Source organism: Pristis pectinata, chromosome 14, assembly GCF_009764475.1.
Source record: "Pristis pectinata isolate sPriPec2 chromosome 14, sPriPec2.1.pri, whole genome shotgun sequence".
NCBI classification, from domain to species: Eukaryota; Metazoa; Chordata; class Chondrichthyes; order Rhinopristiformes; family Pristidae; genus Pristis; species Pristis pectinata.
In genome coordinates this window covers 1,987,501-2,009,302 of record NC_067418.1, presented here as the reverse complement: position 1 = coordinate 2,009,302, position 21,802 = coordinate 1,987,501, and the positions used below count along the sequence as shown (strand labels likewise).

At 40.3% G+C, this 21,802-nt stretch overlaps 1 protein-coding gene across 4 annotated transcripts in view; it reads right to left on the bottom strand.

Moving 5' to 3' along the window:
• Positions 1–21,802, bottom strand: part of usp47 (ubiquitin specific peptidase 47) — a 151,263-nt gene that overhangs the window by 94,898 nt on the left and 34,563 nt on the right. For 2 of the 4 annotated variants that reach the window (XM_052028846.1, XM_052028847.1), the window contains exon 1: positions 1,708–1,767. The exons of the other annotated variants lie outside the window; for them this stretch is intronic. In XM_052028846.1, coding sequence (XP_051884806.1) covers positions 1,708–1,764 — 57 coding nt within the window. In that variant the 5' untranslated portion in view covers positions 1,765–1,767. Of the gene's footprint in view, positions 1–1,707; positions 1,768–21,802 lie in introns of those variants that run through there. 4 annotated transcript variants of the gene reach the window in all.

Here is a 21,802-nt window from a genome sequence, read left to right as displayed (position 1 = left end):
TGCCCAACCCACTTGCCTTTTGGAATATGAAAATCAAAAAAAACTGCAGATTGAGTACAACCGAGACATCACGTTACAACTGTATGACATTGCTGAGACTGCACTTGGAGTATTGTGTGGTCGCCTAGCTGTAGGAAGGATGTCATTAAGCTAGAAGGGATACAGAAAAGATCCAAAAGTATATTAATGGTACTGGAAGGCTTGAGTTATAAAGCAGACACTGAAAAGACTGGAGCTTTTTTCTCTAGAGCATAGGAGACTGAGGGATGACCTTATAGAGATAAATAAAATCATGAAGGGCAAAGATAAGGTGTCAGTCTTTTTCCCAAGGAAGGGGAGTCTAAAACTAGAGGGCACAGGTTTAAGGTGAGCGAGGAAAGATTTTAAAGGAGACCTGAGGGATAACATTTTCCATAGTAGATGGTGGGTATGGGGGACAAGCCACCAGAGAAGGGCACGATTACAATGTTTAAAAGTGATTTAGACAGGTTCATTAATAGGAAAGGTTGAAGAGAGATATGGGCCAAACTCGGGCAAATGGGACTGGCTCAGGTAGGCAGTTTGGTTGGCATGGATGAGTTGGGGCCAAAGGGCCTGTTTTTGTGCCATGTTGGAAATCTGAAATAAAACAAGAAACACTTAGCAGGTTAGGCAGCACGTATGGAAAGAGAAACAGAGTTATCGTTCCACCTTATCATCAGGTTGAAGGTCTTCAACGTGAAACTCTTTTTCTATAGATGCTGCCTAATCTGCTGAGTATTGCTAGTTTTTTTCCTTTCTGTTTCAACCTTTTGGAATAATTTTGGTTCTTGTCCACAGAATTTTAATGAGTTACATGCAAAAGCCATTGCCCCCAGAATCCCATAGATCTCTGAACTTCTACTGCTTCCAGCCAAGGGAATTCAATTTATATGACAGCAGAGAGGCATAATGCTTACATTCTTTCAGTTGCATCATCCTAAAGGTAGATACTCTGGAGACAACATCAACTTGCACATTATGAATCTGCTTATTGCAGTGATTTAATGATGGGCAACATCAGTAAATGTTGGAAGTTTGCCCTAATGTATGTCAAAGGCCCAACATTTGCATTTAAGAACACATCATCTCAACACTACTTTTTAATTAATTCTGAATTTTTCTTTGCCTTAGGTAAGGACAGATTAAATTTAATTGAAGGCTGCTCTGTTTCGAGCCTACTGCATGTTTAAAATGGCCGCACCACATTGCGGAGAGGTTAAAGCAAACAGAAACAATTCAAAACCACCAAAAGGCACCACACAATAGTTAAAAAAAAGCTACACAAGCTTCCTTTTAAAATGTTATGCAGAAGCCAAGCACTAGAAAGTCAGGAAAGCATATGCTGTGAAAGGAGAATGTTCCACAGGTGGAGAAGTAGCTGGTGCTACTGTGCAGTCACTCAAAACTTGTAGCAAGTTATACAAGAAAGGAGCAAAGGTTATCAATGGCCACTGAACAACACATGGATTCTCAGGTTCTAATCAACTGAAAACATACCTACATTATGGCAGATAAAACAAACTGAATAGGAAAGACAAGCCAAATCCATTTGCTTTTTTGTTAGTAGTGCTCCAGATTGCCACAACAAATGTGAAGCCCTTGTTATTGCCAAACCATCTCTGCCACATGCCAATCTATCGTTCACAGCCTGTTAATACTTTCCAGTCAATGCAATACTAATACTACCTGAGAGAATTTCTTCTTCATTTCATCAAAGATACTTTGTCTGCAACTCCAAAACATCCCCTAAGATACACAAAAGATAAAATTACACATTTTAAACTTATGGAATTTGAAGGAAATACCGGAATACAGGAAACAACAGGTTTCAGAGCAGGCAGAAGCAAGTTGCTGTAATATTTTTAAAGATAGAAAAATCAAAGAGAAGGAGACATGACCCCTCCTTACTCTAAATCTCTAACCCTAGATCTAGATCCCCTGGGTAATAGAAACACAGCATCTAGAGACACAAGAGACTGCAGTGCCTGGAATCTGGAGCAACACAAAAGGCGCTGCAGGAACCTCAGCAGGTCAGGCAGCATCTATGTTCAGATGGAGTCTCGACCCGAAACATTGACTTGTCCACTTCCCTCCATAGATGGTACCTGACGCGCCGAGTTCCTCCAGCTCCTTTTGTGTTGAACACGGTATCTACTCTGTCGGTTTCTGTCAAAATTTTGGATACATTTCATCAATATTAATGCTTCTAAATTCCAGTGGACATGCGTCAATCTTTATCTAAACCACACAATTCCTTCATCCCAGGAATCAATCTGGCAAATCCATATCTCAGGAGTATTACCCTCTCTCAACAGATGGTCATAGTGGTAAGGCATAGAAACGGGTCCTTTTGGCCCACCATGTCCATGCCTATCTTTTTGCTCATCTACCCACAGCAGTACCATATTCTTCTATGCCTTGCCTATGTAAGTATTCTGTCTATATACTGTATGTCTCTTCAATGTAGTAATTTTATCTGACTTCACCAACTCCTCCAGCAGCAAGTTCCAGATATCAACCACTGTGTAAAAAAAAACTTACTCCTCAGAACCCCTTTGCAACTCTTTCCTTTCACCTTAAAGCCATGCCTTCTTGTTTTTGATACCCCTATCATAGGAAAAAGATTTTCTACCCTATCATCCTTCTCAATCTTATATATCAGGTCACCCTTCAGCCTCTTTCACTCGAACAAAAACATGCCCAGCCTATCCAATTTCTCTCCCTGCAAGTTCTCCAATCCAGGCAACATCCTGGGGAATTCCTCTGTATTATCATTTTACTAGACCAGACTGCAGTCATAAAACTAATTAACATTGAACAGAATAACATTAAACTTGCAACTAACTTTGATTTTTCAAATGAAACCTTGGAAACAATACCAGGAATACATGGAATACACTGGTCAAATCTATTGAGAATCAAGACACTAATCAAAATTATAATATTTGGGATTTGGAGTATAAATTATACTTTATCAAATCAAAATTATTGACCATCAAGAATATGTATCTATTTTTGAAATTAATTGAGCACCAGCATTTGGAGACAATTGTATATTCTTATTTCCATTGGGGGAAGCAGCCCTTGTATGATATTTGGGCAAAGTCTAGATGTTCAGATTGAAAAAAATGCTATTTAAGTTCACAATAAATCATTTGTTTTTGCTGTACTTCAAATTGTAAAAGTGATATAATTCCATTGTTTTGTGCCTATTCACAACAACTTTGGACAGCTGTAAAGAGCAAGGAATTGAAAGAGCGCAAGGCCCAACGTAGCACCTATCAATGGTGATGACATTCAAACAAGAGTATACAAACTGGGACCCTGTTTTGAAGACCACAAAAGCTGAAAGGGCAGTGACCGGACAAAACGCTGAATCAAATATCTTGGCAGAAGCTTGGGAGGGCAGAAAAAACGGACGTCAATATGAAAGGAAATAAAGTATTTTCTTTAAAAATAAAGAAAATTCATAGAACAGAAACTCCCAAACTGAAAACATTAGCTATTAAACCATTTGCAGAATAAGAAGCACTGGCATTTACAGTGGTATCCTCGGGACTGATATAATGCAGACAAACTGAAAGAGGGTTAAATAGGTCATGAACAAAGAAAAATGAATATTGAATATTACAAAAAAATAACCAATTACAAAGAAGTTTAGCAAAAAAAAGTAAAACTTGGAGGGGAAAATGTAACTAGAAATTTCCAGCAGTTCAAAGGGGAGGCGCATTTCTAATAGCCAGCAAATTTACTGGCACCATCTTACTATCATGAATCTGACAACAGCTTTGAATTTCTGTTCAAGTGTGGTTTAATGCAGAACAGTAGTTCACAGCACTTCCACGTTTGCAGAATCAAGGAAAATCACTTGAAATAAATTTACAATATATACAAACTCAAACTATAAATTACCCTGCCAATCTTGCACTTCATTAGACTACATCAAGAATAAGGGGACAGAGTTTCACAATTAGGGGCTGCCACTTAAGACAGAGGAGGAATTTCTTCTCAAAGAATTCTCTGCCCAGAGATCTGTGGAGGTGGAGTCACTGAATATATTCAATGTGTGGACTGGCAGACATTTATACTACAAGAGGTATGGGAATAGAGCAGTAAAGTGATATAGGCCAAGACTGGATTGGGCATGATCTCATTGACTGGCAGAACAGACTAGTTGGCCTACTCCTGCTTACGTCCTTAGGGTTAGGGTTCAGATCCCCTTTGGGTCAAGCTTTCTATGCTTGTGTCATGCAGAATATTCTTTGGTTTGACCTTGGTCAGGTCCACTCCTTTAGCTCCCCCCTCTCTCCTCCCCCCCCCCCCCATACGCTGATGACTTCCTGTTCTTGGTCCCGGCTAGAAAATTTTAATCATCTTTGCTGCCAATCTCCACCCTTCTCTCACCTTCATGTGACCCAGCTATGATGCTTCCATTCCTAGCCTTATCTCCATTTTCAGGGGACAGGCCAGCAAACGGTACATAGAACCCCAAGGACTTGCACAGCAAACTTCACTTCTTCCCACCCTGCTTCCTGTAGGAAATTTCTTGTTCCAGCTTCTCTGCTCCTGATGTATCTATTCTGACAATATCTTAAATGCCAATGCTTCCGATGTAGACTTTTCCACAATAAGGGATTGTCCTTCCCCATGATTTAACAGGGCTCTTAACTACATTCATTCTATTTCCTGCCTAACCACACAGAACATACGGGGTTGATGAGGAGGTGGGGGGTGGGGGGGAATGTGGTAGGGTAGCAGAGAGAGAAAAAAAAGTTAACAGGTAGAAAGGGAGAAAAAAGCACACCAGACAAGAGGAGCAATAGCGATTCTTAGTCTAAAAAGGGACAAAATGGGCAGAATCAATGTTTCAAGTCCATCTTCCTCTGTCCATGGTGTCATTTGACATTTGGGTTTGATCTCAGATGCAAATTGGTTTATTATTGTCACATTAATGGAGGTACAGTGAAAAACTTTGTTTTGCATGCCAACGTCGCATCTCAGCTTTTTGCCGCAGACATAGGACTTGGGTTTGTATGTTGCCTGTCGGACTCAAGTCTCTTTCAGCCATGTAGTTTCTGAACTGCAGTGATTTGCAGCGCCTGATGTCAGGCCTAATGAAAGCCATTGAGACTTGGAGGACAAAAGACTATAGAACAGGCAAGAAATTAGGGTTAGTACTGCTTGTTTCTTGAAGGGCTAAAATGCAGTCTCCATGAATTTAGCACAAGTGTGTGCATGGGTCTAGTCAAGTAGTACCTGGTTTAACCATGAATTCTATGAGCCATAAACTTCCCTTCCTTGACCCCCCCCCCCCCTCAAAAACCACCACCACCATTTCAAATCACCTTTTTAAAACTGGTCTGACTGTCCGTGGAAATTACACCATGTAAGATCATCGCCTCCAGCAAACTGTTTACTGCCTTCTCGAGCAAGGTCAGATCCCCACCTCTAAATTTACACTGACATTACAAGGTCAGCTTACTCTTCCTACATTGAAACTGGTTGTAGAAAACAAGGTACAAGGGTTGATATAGCAGGCTTTCATAAAGCAACAGTTGTACAGCACTAGTCAGTCACAGAGGCAATCTGACGCTGGCAAGAGCACAGAGGGCAGTCTGACATGAAGGATTGGACAGCAAAGCTACACAGCAGAAATATGAAAGAACAATGGTGAAGGTACTCTGGAGTAGAGAGGACAAGAATAAACAGAGCCATTTAATTATTAGCACGACCACAAACTTTAAATCATGACTGAAGCAGAAGTTAGATTTAGGTGACTTTCAAACAGTGAAGAACACATACAACAGAAAACTTAGGGAGTTGAAGATTGTGTAAGTAGGTTCAGGAGGGATGCCTCAGCATCTTGGCCAAGGAATCATGAGGAAACCGTTGAACTTTAAACTGTACAGATGACACTATAATGAGTTTTCTGATCTGCAGATACTTGTGTTCTGCTATTGCACCTGCTAAGCCATGCATAAACAAAAAATTCCCCACCAATCAGAATTCATAAAGAAATATTCAATACAAGGTGCTCTTCATATCACTGCCATCTCCATATCCTTTTGTATGTAAACATAAGCCAGACTTCATGTACAAAATTACCCAGCTCAGGCTGACTGCGAGTATTGGTGCAGTGAAGAAAGTTCACTGAGCCACATTAAAATGCCCAAGGACTCTTATGTAAGTGGTACAAGATGATAAAGGGCTATTTCTTCCAATGGACTATTCAATCTGGTGGCTTATCTAGGCTCTAAGTCATCTGATGTGCAGAATCACCCTGTAGTCCCAAAGAAAAATTAGTTACCTCAACATCAGCAAATCTCCATTCTCAAAATTACACCACATGGATATCTGTAATATTTCAGAGAGATTTGAGGTTATGTACAAGACTAATTTATAAAAATGGAAATTCTTTGAAGAACCTGATTTCTTTTACTACTACCACCCACAAATAGAAAATTCCACAAAATGGTTCCACAATCAGCTGATTATGGGGATGTGGAGTAAGAACCATGCAGCAGCCACTGGGGAATCAGTTAGTCCACACTCTTGCCTGCAAAGGAAAAAGCAATTACCAATGATACTTATTGTGTAGGGATTAGACTGCTGGACAAACGCTACTTTCTCTTTGCAACAGACACCTTGTAGATAGAATAAATTAGGTCAACACAAATCAGTGATAAGCAGCTTGCAGTGTATATATTTATGAAAGAGAGCTAGAAAATTAATCGCACTGGATCATAGTATATTTCATTTACTGAAACTTAACAGGCAAAATATTTTAAGGTTTGCTCTCATTATTTTTATTTGCCATTTCCAACAGACAAATTGAGTAGCCAGCTGAATACATTGTCCACATCTCTCATACATAAAGTTACAAGCAATGGACCTCATTTCACCAATAAAAATAAATCACTGCTGCCCCTCTCTGATGCAAAAACAGTTTTGTACTAAGATAGCAAAGCTACATTGTGCTCTAAATAGATCTGATCAATGAATTGGACAGTAACAACCTGCTTCAAACTTCTAACTATATGACTTTAGAACACATGCCACCACATAGCTAGTTTGCTGTTGACAGATTCAAACTCTCAGTGAAACTTCACATTGAAATCTTTTCCACCTTTGCTCAGTAACAAAGACTAGTTTTATCTTGTGTAGATTACTTGACATGTGTTTGCATTATTTCCCATTCTTTGGCCCAACCACTTAATTTGTCCAAGTCCCTTTGAATGTCATCAATCACTCATACACTAATCAAGTGGCAAAGCTTGCTACCATCAGCAATCTCTATCTTATTAGAAGACTATCCACATTACTACAAGCGATTACTACAAATGCACGCCAGGGAATCTAGATCAGACATTCAGTAATTACGTGCCATTCCCAGTAATTGCCAACTTCTGTTATCAAGGTGAACTCTCTAACTTTAATTGTGAATTGCTTCATCTTCCTAAAAGCTATCCAACTACACCGATATTTCTGCATTGTGGTCGTGTGATTACTATACAGGAGTAAATTAACTTGGTAAAAGGATTTGCAAGACAATTCCAAAGCTCTCTCGGATTCACTCTGACTCTCAAGTTCTTAAACTGATCAAAAACACATGAAATACTCTAAACAATAACATACAACTTCCCTAATCCAAACTCCACTCCTTTTCCTTGGGTATTAGTATTGGATTTGTCAGGTACAACCTCCATTCCATGATCCTTTTTTCCTCCCACTTAAATCTAGAGAATTTCAGAATGGATCTCTTCTATTCCACGTGGCCAGCAAACAAGGGTGCGGTCTGCCTCAGCCATCCTCATGTAGAACACTTCAAAATCAGAGAATTGAGCAAATACTTCCATTTCACAGAATTGCATATTGATGGCACAACTTACAATGCTACACACAGACCCAAACCACCTGGTTGAAACCATCACATTTAATGTCTAGCAATCTAAAATTAAAGCGCCTCTCACTTCCTTTTCATTAAAGATTAGGACATCCCTGAACACGTAGAGCAAGCATCTGCTTTTTCTACAATACCATTTCCAGATTCCATCAACCTGTTTGTCAGCACTCAGGCCATTACAAAATCTTCTCTCTAGCCAAATACATCCCACAACCCGGTAACTGTCTGAAACTTGTCTCAGGCCATTCACAATCTTGGTATCATTTTTGACCCCAAAGGGGTCGAGATTTACATCTCAAGGCCATCTATTTCCTACCATAACATATCCTGACTCTGCCTCAGCTCACCTGCTGCCAAAACTCTAATCTGTTTTAGTAACTCCAGACCTGACAACTCCAGTGCACTCCTGCTGTCTGACCTACCCAGTTCCATAGCTCTGCTGGCCACATTCCAACTTGGGTCACCACCCAATGCCCACGTGTGTTGACCTACATTGCTTTCCAGTTAAGCAGATTCACCTGGAAGATTCTCATCCATTTTTCCCAATCCCTCTATGCTCTTGCCTTTCTCAATCTCTCACCATAACAACATCTGAAGGTCTCTCCATTCCACCAAATCAGTCCTCCTGTTCATCCTAAACTCAATCACTTCACCCTGAGCTGCCAGAGGGAAGTGATTAAATTTAGGATGAGCAATTTTGATATTTGTGAATAATGTGTTTATCCTCCAAGTTCAATTGAGAATCACCCACTTAAACCTCTGATTAAAACCTTGAACCTACAGTAAAGCAAAAGAGCAGCACTGATGGTTATAAAGCTCCTGCTTTAATTGCATAGGCAAAGCCTCAAGTCAGAACTGATACAGCCTGGCTGCATTCAATTAAGCAGGAAACCAACTACTCCCACTGTTTACATAGCATCTTTAATACAGCAAAAATGCCCCAAAGTATTTCACAAAAGCAGCATCAAACAAACAAAATAATGATGCTGAACCAATGAGATATTGAGTGTACTTTCTAAAAATAATGAAGTATTATGCTGAAAATATTTCAGCTTTGCTTAGAGTTTTAATGCGCTCACTGAGAATTAGGCAGTATTATCAGCTTAGGTATATTTTTAAACAAGAGATACTGGTTGTGCACTGCTGAAGTGGACACTACATAACTTAACACCTGTTTGCTGGCAGGAATTCTCAATTCCAGGACAAATCCTTAAATGCATTTCCAGTTGCAGGAATATAACTAAACGATCTCAGGGTAGTGCCCTACGCTGAACCATCTTCAGTTGCTTCAGCAATGACATTCCTTCAGTCATAAGGTCAGAAGTAGAGATGTTCGCTGATGATTGCATAATGTCCAGGGCCATTCATGACTCCTCAGATAATGAAGCAGTGCCATCCAAATGCAGCAAAGCCTGAACAATATCCAGGCCTGGGCTCACAGGTGGCAAGTAACATTCATGACACAAGTGCCAGGCAATGACAATATCCAACAAGAGAAAATCCAGCTATCACCCCCTGACATTCAATGGCATTACCATCACTGAATTCCCCCACTATCAATACCCTGGGAGTTACCAATGACCAGAAACTGAACTAGAGTAGCCATATACACAATACGGCAACAAGAGCAGGTCAGAGGCTCAGAATGCTGTGGTAAGTAATTCACCTAACTCTGCAAAGCCTTTCCACCATCTACAAGGCTCAAGCCAGGAGTGTAATGAAATACTCTTGCCTGAATGAGTGTAGATTCAACAACCCTTGAGTTTATGAAGTTGTCCTCTATGTCCGTACAGGATATTGCAGCCCACTTGACAGGCACCCCATACACAACCATTCACTTACTCCACAAGCAGTAGCGGCAGTTCGAAGATAAGGCCAGAAAAAGCATGGGGAACACCACCACCTGGAAGTTGCCTTGCAAGCCACACAGCACCCTGACTTGGAAGTACATTGTCATTCCTTCACCATTGTTGGGTCAAAATCCTAGAACTCTCTCACTAAAAGCATTGTGAGCATACCTATACCTCAAGGACTGTAGTGGTTTGAAAAGACAGCTCACCACCACCCTCTAGAGAAATAAGATCGACTGCCATTGATAATAAGGGAGAATTTGACCAGCAATGAAAAAGAAAACATTCAACTGGCTGAAGGTCAATCACCCTAGCCACAGGAAAACCAATGCAGAATTCCACAGGCCGTGTTTAGAAGCTGTCATCTTTCTTCCACAAGACCAGAAAAGGATATAACTGTTGATTGTACAACATTCAATTCATCAGAAATCAAGCTGTATCCAAATGCAGCACGGCTTAGGAAATATTCAAAACACTTATTACAACACAGGAGGCCATTTGGCTTATAGGATCCATACAGGCTCCAACACAGCAATCACTTCAGTCGCTTCTCCATTCTTTATTTCCCTGCAACCTATTCCCTCTCACAGGCTCATCAACTCCCTTCGAGTCTTTTGCTACTCACTTACACTAAGGGGCAAGGTATAGTAAGCATTAACCTACTGGCATATCTTTAGAATGTGGGATGAAACTCTCACAGTCACAGAGAGAGAATGCAAACTCCACTTAGGCAGCATGAAGCCAGGGTCCCTGGAGCTACTTCACCACCACATCATCCTGGTGATAATTGGCAAGTGCAACCCACACTAAACAAGCTACATGCAATGATAATCTATAACAAGAGTCTAACCATCAATCCTTGACAATCAATGATACTTCATTGCCAAGTCTTCCATTAACACCCATGACCAAAAAATCATCCAGACCAGCTACACAGTTACCATGACTAGAAGAGCCACTTGTGGCTTGAGGCAGGGTTTATGGTGAATAACTCATCTCCCGACTCCATGCCTTCCCATTATCAGACATTTCAGGTCGATGGCCTTTGGTCATAACTGACACGTTAACTCCTGCACAGATGTTGCCTGATCTGCTGATTACTTCCAGCATCTGCACATTTCACTTCTCATTCACTCTCCACTATCTACAATGAGCAAGTCAGAGCATGACGGAATACTCTTCACCATCCAGGATTGAACAGCCACCTGATAGGCATCCAATCCACCACCCCAAATATGTGCTCCGTCCAGTATCATCATACCATGGCTGCAGTGTGTACCATCTACAGTGTAATCAGACAAAATCTTATACACAGTCAAACATCGGAATGTTATGATAGATGATCAAAAGGTTCAATAAAGGCGTAGATTTTGAACTAAGTTTTCACTGCAAGTAGACAATGTAGGTGAGGTTCCTATATTCTATAGGATATACAGATGTATTGAAAAAGGCATAAAAGATATTGACAAAAGTATATCAGAACTGAGTGGCCATAACAATGAAGAAAAACAGAACCGGTCAGGACTCCCGTCTGTAGAAGAGATAACACCAGGGTATGCCCTGATGGAGAGCTTCAAAATAAAGGAGTTTGATCGGGTACATGCAGACAACATATTTCCACTTGAAATGTCCAAAACGTGGGGACCATAGATACAAGAAATCCTTCAATAAATCTTTCAACGGACTTTCAACCCAATCAGCAAAGCCCTGCAAATAAAAATAGGGTCTTTGGATCATAAATTGCACAGAAACCTTTTAACATCCAGCTAGGCCAGGCCTTTGGCTGTCATAACTGGCAAACAATGAATACCTTTAATATCTCAATTAAAAAATAATCACACTTTTAAAGAACTTTAGATTAATAAACAAACATAGAACACTGAAACATTAAGATCTTTAAAACAATTAAATACCTTAAGGTTAATTCTATCCAAAAAATAAATTATCTGAAACTGCTTCTTCCTTCTCAGCCACTACCCTCCACTGAAATGAATAGGAATGGGGCTGAAGGGTTTGCTCTCGCAGGATCCGGCACTGTCTTGATGGGTCAGTGGCCATCTGTGATGTAACAATTTCACGAATAGAACTGCTGAACCTGCAAGTTCAGCAGGCAAACTTCCCAGCATAACTGGTAAGGAATTGGAAGAAGTTGGCATTCTGCTGATGTATGCCATGAGGATTCCATCATGAGGAGTCAAAAACCATTGCCAAGAACCCCAAGTTTGAATTTTGCTTTCACACAAATGTGTAGAATCCCAGGCATCTTGTCATGAACACAACATTGCCAGAATTTGCCAGGAAAATCCATGGCATTACTTCTCATCACCATTATGGTTTTACAATAACAACTCACTTCAGTTGACCACACACTGGTCCTGGCATAAAGATGCATTCTTTACACATTAGACCCCGCGTTATTCTGTATTTCCCTGTGCCAGTAATTATTAAAATAACTCAGTACCATATGATAATATGACAAAAATATGCCCACTTACAGGAGAACGCAAGAAGCCATACATACAAAACAGTAACTAATAAATGCAATAGTGAAGCAAGTTAGTTAATACTCAGAGTGGTTTGGAATTTGCACCACAAAAAGAATTGAGTTAAATCACTTTGATGATTTGAAAGGAAACTAATTGAATGCATGAGGAGAAATGGGGAGGCTGAGATGAGATAAATGATATGGGAGGAGACTCACATGGAGCATTAGCTGAGACTTCTTGAGCTGAAGGGACGACGTCTGACCTATTTAGTTTTGAGCAATGTTCAGTTTTTTTTTCTAGTTTCAGCGGTGGTTCCCAATGTCCTTCACGTCTTCAACAGTATCAACTTAGATGGACAGAACTTAGTCAACTGATTTAATTACTTGTTTATCTCCAGTGACAGTGCACAGAACCAGGAGTATTCTTCAGCTGAAGCGCAATTACAGAATAGGACGATTAGATCCATAAAAACAGATCCAATTTAACTTCAAATTTGAAATAGCATGTCTTTAGTCCTGAATTTTTCAGTTTTAACTGGTAACAACAGGAAAAACCCTCAAGGATTACATCAAAAAATGTTTTCCCACTGATAAATTTCTGTGCAAACAATAAACATTGACAATAAAATTTACACTTAATTTTCAGAAAGTTGCACGTGACTTTCAAAACGTCCATTTAGACTTACTGACCCAATCCTTTTTGGCTGAGGCCATGCACTATCAGTGACCTGATGATGATAAAAACCACAAGAGTGTGGGTGAAAAGGGTGTGATGTGAAAAATCAAACTGCAAACAAATAAAAGGAAAACCTGAACCAAACTGTAAACACTGCAGTTAACTGTGTGGTTATGAGCAAAACCACCAGATGCATTTCAGAGTATCTATGCAGTTTGCTGCACAAAAAAATAAAGACCAGTCTCAACTTCCAAAACTTTATAAATGTCACCAAACGAAACATTAACAAAAATGAAGCAAGCCTAAGGAAGGTAACTACATGTTTGGCCAGCGGTGCATCGGGAACTACACTGAACCGAATGAGTGGACCCTTGGTGAACAACCTTGCAGTAGAGTCCCTACAGAGAGAACTCCACCACACACCTACTACCCATTATCGTTGATGAAGTGAATGGCGATCCAGTTGTAAACATCCTGCTTACATCTTGATTATGAGAATTTTATGGGAAGAATATTGTAATCGCCAACATGAACATTGTGCAAATATGCAATTCCTTCCCTCTAGTAATGCTGCTTGTAAAGGTTACGTTTAGAGACTAAATGTTGAAGCTCCTCATGGATTTAACAGCACTTAACAACTGCAATTGACAAGTTGATAAAAGGTGCAGGGAAGATTCACAAGGATGTTACCTGGACTGGAGGGCTTGAGTTATAAGGAGACACTGACTAGGCTGGGACATTTTTTTTCCCTGAAGCTTAGGAGGCTGAGGAGTGACCTTACAGAGGTATATAAAAATGTGAGGGCGTAGCTAATGTGAATGGTCACAGTCCTTTTCCCAGGGTAGGGGAGTCTAAAACTAGAGGGTAAAGGTTAGTGAGAGGGGAAAGGTTTAAAGGGAACCTGAGAGGAAGCTTTTTCACATGGAGTGGGGGGGGGGGGGGGGGGGGGGTGGTAGGGTGGTAGATGGAAAAAGATGCCAGAGAAAATGGTAAAGGCAGGTAGAATTACAATGTTCAAAAGACATTTGGGCAGATACATGGATAGGAAAAGTTTAGAGGGATATGGGCCAAAGGCAAATGGGACTAGCATCTTGGTTGGCATGGATGAGTTGTGCCGAAGGATCTGTTTCAGTGCTATATAACTCTATGACTCTTAATAAAACCCAGAATAATCAAGTTCTCTACATTCTTTGTTCAACTTGTTAAACCCTTTCACCCACAATTATAAAGGGATTGGCCTACATGTTCTCATTACATGACAATTACACATCCACTAAGAGCAGACCAGTTAAAGCAATAAAGAGAAATCAGGAATTAGTAACGTTAAGAAAAGTAACCAACATCTGAGACCAAAAAAAAATGAATCGTCATTTATTGAAAAAAAGGATAGAAAGCTTGGGATGGGATTATTCAACGAATTGCTTAGCCAACAGTTCCAAAATGAAATTGCTTTTCAGAATGAAATAAATGAGGCATGGTGAGCTGATAAAGTTATAATCAACACCAGCCAGCCTACGGATCCACAGCAGAAAAGGATATGTCTATATTATGTCCAAAGTCATCACACATGCTTTTGTTATATCAAAAATAGTAGGTCATATGGAGACTATGGTCTCCTGATTAATCTTCCACATCAAACACTCCTGTCTGAATCCCAACTTCCATCAGCCCTGTTAACCAATCACAAACTGGACTCTTGACCTCACATCTACCTCGTTATGCCCTTGCACCTATTGTCTGCCTGCACTGCACTCTCTCTGTAACTGTAACATTTTATTCTGCATTCTGTTACTGTTTTCCTTTGTACTACCTCAATGCACTGGTGTGATGAAATGGTCTGTATGGATGGCATGCAAAACAAAGTTTTTCTCTGTAACTTGGTACAATTGGCAATAATAAACCAAGTTACTCAAGGTCACGCATGCTGACTTGGAAATAAATCACTGTTCACTGGATCTAAATACTGGAATTCCATCCAACTTTACCTTCACCGAAAGTACAATAGCAGTGCAAAGCAACAACTTTTCACATCTTGAGTAGGCAACAATAGCCAAGCTTATCAACACCCAGTAAATGAACAGAGAAAACACAGCTGACCTCCACTGGCACAAGATCAAGAATGTGTGATGCTACTTAATTTACGTGAAAGTAATACATACCCCAGTAGTGACAACCCTCATTCTGATGACCTCAGAAATCATAATTTCCATAATTGAGCCCAAACTATGATTATCGAAAAAACTGTATATATTGAATAACATAGAGCGCTGCTGGACTGAGTGCAGAAAGCTATTCTATTCATCCTAACCACATGCACACAGTTGACAATTAATGATATACCAGCATTTCATTAATTTCTTTCCATCTCAAAAAGTTGCTGTTTACACTGCTTCCAACAAGTATGACTCTGAAGGTAGCGGGACAAGATGCTATGGTGGTTAAAAGTAAAACAAGAGATCTTTGGTTACTACCCACCTTGATTCCTTACCTTCACCTAACAAAAATGTAACAATGCCTGATTTAAAAAAAAATTAATACCACAAAAGCTGGTATTGTTCTCCTTAAAGGAATGAACATTAAGATGGTGTTCAAAGTAAGAAAAGGAATTTCCAGTCCCACAAATAGAGGATATGGAGGTATAATAATGGGAATAAAAAGCAGAGCAGAAGTGAGGATTACTTTTAGAAATCGAAATGCATGCGTACATTTTGCTTGCAGTTCTTGCATTAGGACCAAATCCCGAGTATGATACAAGGCTGGCTGTTATCAGCGCTACTGAGCTCAACACTAAAAGCATCCAAAGAGCTTTTCAGGGCTTTGAGTGAAACTGAGAAGGGTGCAGCGAACCATCTTCAGTGAAGTATTATCAAAGAGCTGAATCTTAAGAGGGTGAGGAAGATGTGGTAGCCAAGGACAAATCTGAGGAGGAACTGGAAGTTGGAAAGGGATGCCATTGCAAAAGATACCACAGATATAGACTCAACTGAGGGCAGAAGAGAGGCACAGAAAGTCAAGAGATAATGCACAAAATATTACAACTACAGGAAAGCTGAAATAAAACATTGGAAATTCAAACCAATTCAGGCAGCATCCAAGTCAGAGAAACAGAGTTAATAGAACCCTTTAATAGAATCAAGCCATCAACCTAAATTGTCAAATCCGTTTCTCTCTCCACAGATTCTGATGAGTGTTTCCAACAATTTTTATTTTCATTTTAAATAATAAATTATGCCTCAAGATATTTTGGAGAATATTTTTGATTAAACCCTTTGGATGGCTACATTTGGCCCATATCCCTCTAAACCTTTGCTGTCTATGCATCTGCCCAAATGTCCTTTAGATGTTGTAATCGTACCTGCCTCTGGCAGCTTGTTCCATATTATGGGAAAGGTGGATATCAATCTGAGGCACAACAACCTCCCATTATGATGGTTTATTACAAGAAAGTTATTTCTGTGCAAGGCAGAATATAATCTCAAGCTCCTCATCTATCAATTGATTCTAGCTGTTGCATCATTCACATTTGCTTAGTGCAGTATGAAGCTACTTGATGTTCCAGTGGTCACCAAAGGTAACTCGACATGCAATAAACCAGTAAAAAGACCAAAGACAACCATGCTATTCGGAATTCAAAATGCAGTTAATAGCTCAAATGAACTCCATTGGATATCATTAACTCAACTTCCATTGGCTTCAAGTAGGAGAGCGGTTAAGAAAACATTCATCAGCAAAGATGGCACATCTCATCCATTTCCGATGACTGGGAAACTATTGCCTTAATACCTGGTTTGGGTTTGTGAAGAGTAGTCTCAAAGGGAAATAGAAAAATCAATACCAAGATTCAGCTGAGATCATGAAAACAGCATCCTGAAAACCCAGCCACAGAGAAGTTGCAGAAATGGAAGCAGCACTTGAAGAGCCTGGTGAAATAGCAAAAGGACCCACCCTTTTCTGGAATTTGCGACTGTAAAAGGAACTCACTAGACTGGAGTGAAAGTAAAACTGCATTGCTAATGCAAGTATAGTTCACCGCAGTACCAGTACATTGTAGAGAATATTACATTTAAAGGGGAGGCAAATCTTTGGAGAGAATAACAGAGTTAATATTTTAGGACAACTTAATTTAATGAAGTTGCAAAACACTGCTTTGCGATAGTCAAAAATTGCTAACATTATTGCCTCTTCATCCTTGTGGCAGGCAGCTCAAAGAATTCTTCAAACAAGCTTACATGATCTCTATCAAAAATGCAGTAACTTGGTCTACAAATAGGAACACAAGAACAGGAAGCAATTCAGCTCCTCCAGCCGATTCTGCCATTCAACTAGAATATAGGTAATCTGCATCTCAAATTCACTTTGTGTCTTGGATCCTTGATTCATTTTAACCTTACCTGTCAAAAATCTATCAAGAGTTTTGTAATTTTCAGTTGATCCACAACCCCTTCAGTATTGTTTTGGAAGGTGGGTTGACAGATTTCTAAATAAGATCATGGTAAATGTTTCAATGTTCTTGCCTTCTATCAAGAGATATCACACAGTGTATTCTTTGACAGTAACGTTAATAGAATGGGAAGAAAATCCAATTGAGATCTGACAAAATTCTCAGTCTTAAGTCTCAATTAACATTTCATAATACTAATCATATCTGCAAAGAATCTAACAGATGCTTGGATGCCTTGCAAGTCCGAAATAGGTCTGAGAGTTTCTTAGTGGCCAGGATTGGCCATTCCCAAACTGAAGACGACATTTATTTTTTCCTACCAACAATATCAACAGAAAATAAAGTGACAAAATCTGGGACACAACTAGACCAATTCAGGAACTTGCCCTTCAGTCATCCCAACCCTCATAGACTTACCAGAGATTCCACTACACGACCCTTCTTTCCTTTGACTTTGAACGACATTAAAACATCCCCAAAAATCTTGAACATCTGTAGTCCACAGAGAGAGATCCCGTTTGGATTCCCACACTGCCAATTCAAGAGAAACTATGACCTCCAAGCCTGTTCTGCAATAGAGGCCCGGATTACAGTTGAAGGTCACAATAGAGTCTCCAAAGTTGGATGGCATCTGCAGCAGGTTTCAGCAGCAGCATTAACAAAAAACAATGGCGGAGTGATATCAACAAACATTTGGATTAAACATTTCATGAAACCTAATTAACATCCATTTTCTTTTCAGCAGGATTGTTAAGGGAAGCGATACTAGAGATTCATAGGAAATTAAACAAAGTTGAAGCAGCTGCCAGGACTGGTTCACCTTAAGAAAACTAAATACACAGTACTTAACTTCCTTGTTTCAAACCAGATTGTTTTTCTGGCCACTTCCTGTCTCACAAGCCAATAGAATGTTATTTTATTTGCATACCACCAATCAAATGAAAACCTCAGCTATTTCAGTATCAGCATTTGCTTACTGCAGTTAAATTGTTATTTGTGAAACACGGAAATAAGCAGCAATTTTGGTTGCATGGTAGGACACATACAGGGTGTGTGATACCAACAAAGCTCGGAGATAGCACTCTGGTCCCAGAGTCAAGTAATAGTAGGTTCAGACACAACAGGGCAATACTGAGTGAAGAGATGATGAACCAAGGTTGTCTGCCTGGTCAGGTGAACAAAAGTTCCCAGGGCACTATTCCTAGCAAAGTGATGGAGTTCTAAAATTAGAGTTAGGCTGGTTGGAAGGGAAAACAAGGATCCACTTTCTGCACAAAAGGTGAAAATTTAAAATCACCTCCCAAAAGATTCCAGCTGCTTGAACATTGGAATTGTAAAGACTTAGATGGATAAACATGTGTCAGTTTTGGGCATCAAGGGAAATGGTTCATGGAGATGAGTTACAAATCAACCACAGTCTAACTGAATGGCACAAACTAACTTGAGGGACCAATATTTAATCACTCATTCAGCATCACCAAAGCACACAAGCAGTATTGCCTGCAGGGTCCTTCTGTGTGAAAACTGGATGATGTGTTTGGTTGTATGAAACAGTGACTACACTTAAATATTTAATTGACTGCAATGTGTTTTAGGACAGCAAGGGCAGGGAAGCTGCTATATAAATACAAGCTGTTTCTTTTTCTTCTATTTATTTCAAATTCAAATGCAGCTGTAGGATTGAACACTTTTGCCACTGCAATTGCCCCATCTTTAATGCACTCGTTAGCACTGCATGTATCCAATCTCTGGTACATAAACAAACACGTAGCATTAAGTCTGTCACTTCCCTGGAACACAATGAAAATTAAACAGAAGCCAACTTTCAATGGTCACATTAGCAATTTAATGTTTCCATGAGGATGTCATCACAAATCAGCTGACTAGAGTGCACCGACCTTCATCCTGACAAGGACACACACAGAAAACATAAGTGTGTCCTAAACAACAGGGCAATGCATTTCACCCCCACCCCATTTTTTGTTTGTGGGTGGGCATGATGAGGGCAAGAAATACCAGGGTTCTTTTACAGCTACCAGTTTCTGCAGGATGTGACTGCCAAGACATGAGTGAGGACAGATTTAACGTGCGTGATGGTTATCACAGCCAAATATCCTAGTAATAAGACATTCACTCTGCACAAAGAACAGCACAGCTTTGCAATGGAGGCTTGAAACACACCACAACATGAAGTCTCATTCAATCAAATAAAGGCTGAGGGGCAAAGTGTTGGTGTGGGGGGGGGGGCGGGGAGGTGATGGAAGGTGTGGGGGAGTTTAAAGGAGATTTAAGAGGCAAGTTCTTTATTAAAACACAGAGAGTGGTAAGTGCTGGGAACACACTGCCAGCAGAGGTGGTGGCGGATGCAGATACAATAGCAATGTTTAAGAGGCATTTAGACAGGTACATCAACAGGCAGGGACATAGACAGGGAATAGTGGGACATAGACCACGTGCAGGCAGATGGGATTAGTTTAATTTATCATGGGCAGCACCAACATTGCGGGTGGAAGGGCCTGTTCCTGTGCTGCTCTATGTTCTAAATGTCTTCATACACAGCCACTTCTGATTTGCCTAAAAGGGTGGTGGCATAAGATTCAATGGGAGCTTTCAAAAGGGGAACTGAGTAAATGCTGAAAGGGATAAAAATTGCACCAAATAGGCTACTCTTCTAAAGGGCAAAGACACAATATATTTTCTGTTCATTATTATGTTAATACTGTGCCACGAGATAAGCCAATTGTCTCAAGACTTCATCCTATGAAAGAGAGAATGGCACTCTGCAGCCTCAGTGTTTCACAGTCAATGAATTACTTTTGAATCATTGTCAATATTAGAATAAAAATTGAAAATGCTGGAGATACTCAGCACCAGTTTTAGGTATCAGAGATGGTGGGGGAGGAATAAAACATAGAACATTACAGCACAATACAGGCCCTTGCCCACGATGTTGTGCCGACATTTTATCCTCCTCTAAGATCTACCTAACCCTTCCCTCCCACATAACCCTCCATTTTTCTATCATTCATGTGCTTATCTAAGAGTTTCTTAGATGTCCCTAATGTATCTGCCCCACAACCTCTGCCAGCAATGCGTTCCACGCACCCACTGTGTAAAAAAAAACTTCCCTACGACATCCCCCCTTTACCTTCCTCCAATCACCTTAAAATTATGTCCCCTCATGTTAGCCATTTTCACCCTGGGAAAAAGTCTCTGACTGTCCACTCGATCTATGCCTCTTATCATCTTGTACACGTCTATCAAGTCATCTCTCATCTCCTTCTCTCCAAAGAGAAAAGCCCTAGCTCACTCAACCTATCCTCATAAGACACGTCCTCCAATCCAGGCAGCATCCTGGTAAATTTCCTCTGCACCCTCTCCAAAGCTTCCACATCCTTCCTATAATGAGGCGACCAGAACTGAACACAATACTCCAAGTGTGGTCTGACCACAGTTCTACAGAACTGCAACATCACCTCGCAGCTCTTGAGCTCAATACCCCAACTAATGAAGGCCAACACACCATTCGCATTCTTAACAACCCTTATCGACCTGTGCAACAACCTTGAGGGGTCTATGGACGCTGACCCCAAGATCCCTCTGTTCCTCCACACTGCTAAGAGTCCTGCCATTAACCTTGTATTTTGCCTTCGAATTCAATCTCCCAAAGCATATCACTTCACACTTTACTGGGTTGAACTCCATCTGCCACTTCTCAGCCCAGCTCTGCATCCTATCAATGTCCTGTTGTAACCTACAGCAACCTTCTACACTATCCACAACACTGCCAATCTTCATGTCATAGGTGGAACAAATGTACATCTCTGATAGGGCAAGTCCAAATGGCTTAATGCAGACAGGTTAAGCTTCTCTGTGAAATATGTAGAGGGTGATACTATGGGACATGACCTGCTAGCCAGGTTACATTACTAGAATAGGAAAAATTAAGCCAACATCATGACTGGCAGAAATCGCCAGCCCTGATAATAGGCAGAAAGAGCAAGCTACCTAAAGTTGGAGAACTCGATACAGTCCAGAATGCTGCAATGTACCCAGATGGAAGACACAAAGATGATGATGATCCTCAAGCTTTTGTTACAATGAGGCATAGTGCTGGAGGCCACAGACAGACAGGTCAGACTGGGAGTGGTATAGTGAATTAAAGGAGCAGCTAACCAATGAAACTATTTTCTGAATTATTCCCATTTCCTGAAACTTCAGCAATTTTCCATCAAGTCTATTTCTCCCCCCCATCAGCTTCAATCTTATGGGAAGTCTATTATGTAGTACTGTATCACCTGCCTATATTTCCCTCATCAACACCCACTTTAATTTCATTAAAAGACCAGCATTATTCCATTATTTAGGTGCAGAATTGGTTACCATTTTATGAATATTCCTAAACGTACTGTGCTTGAAAGAAAGG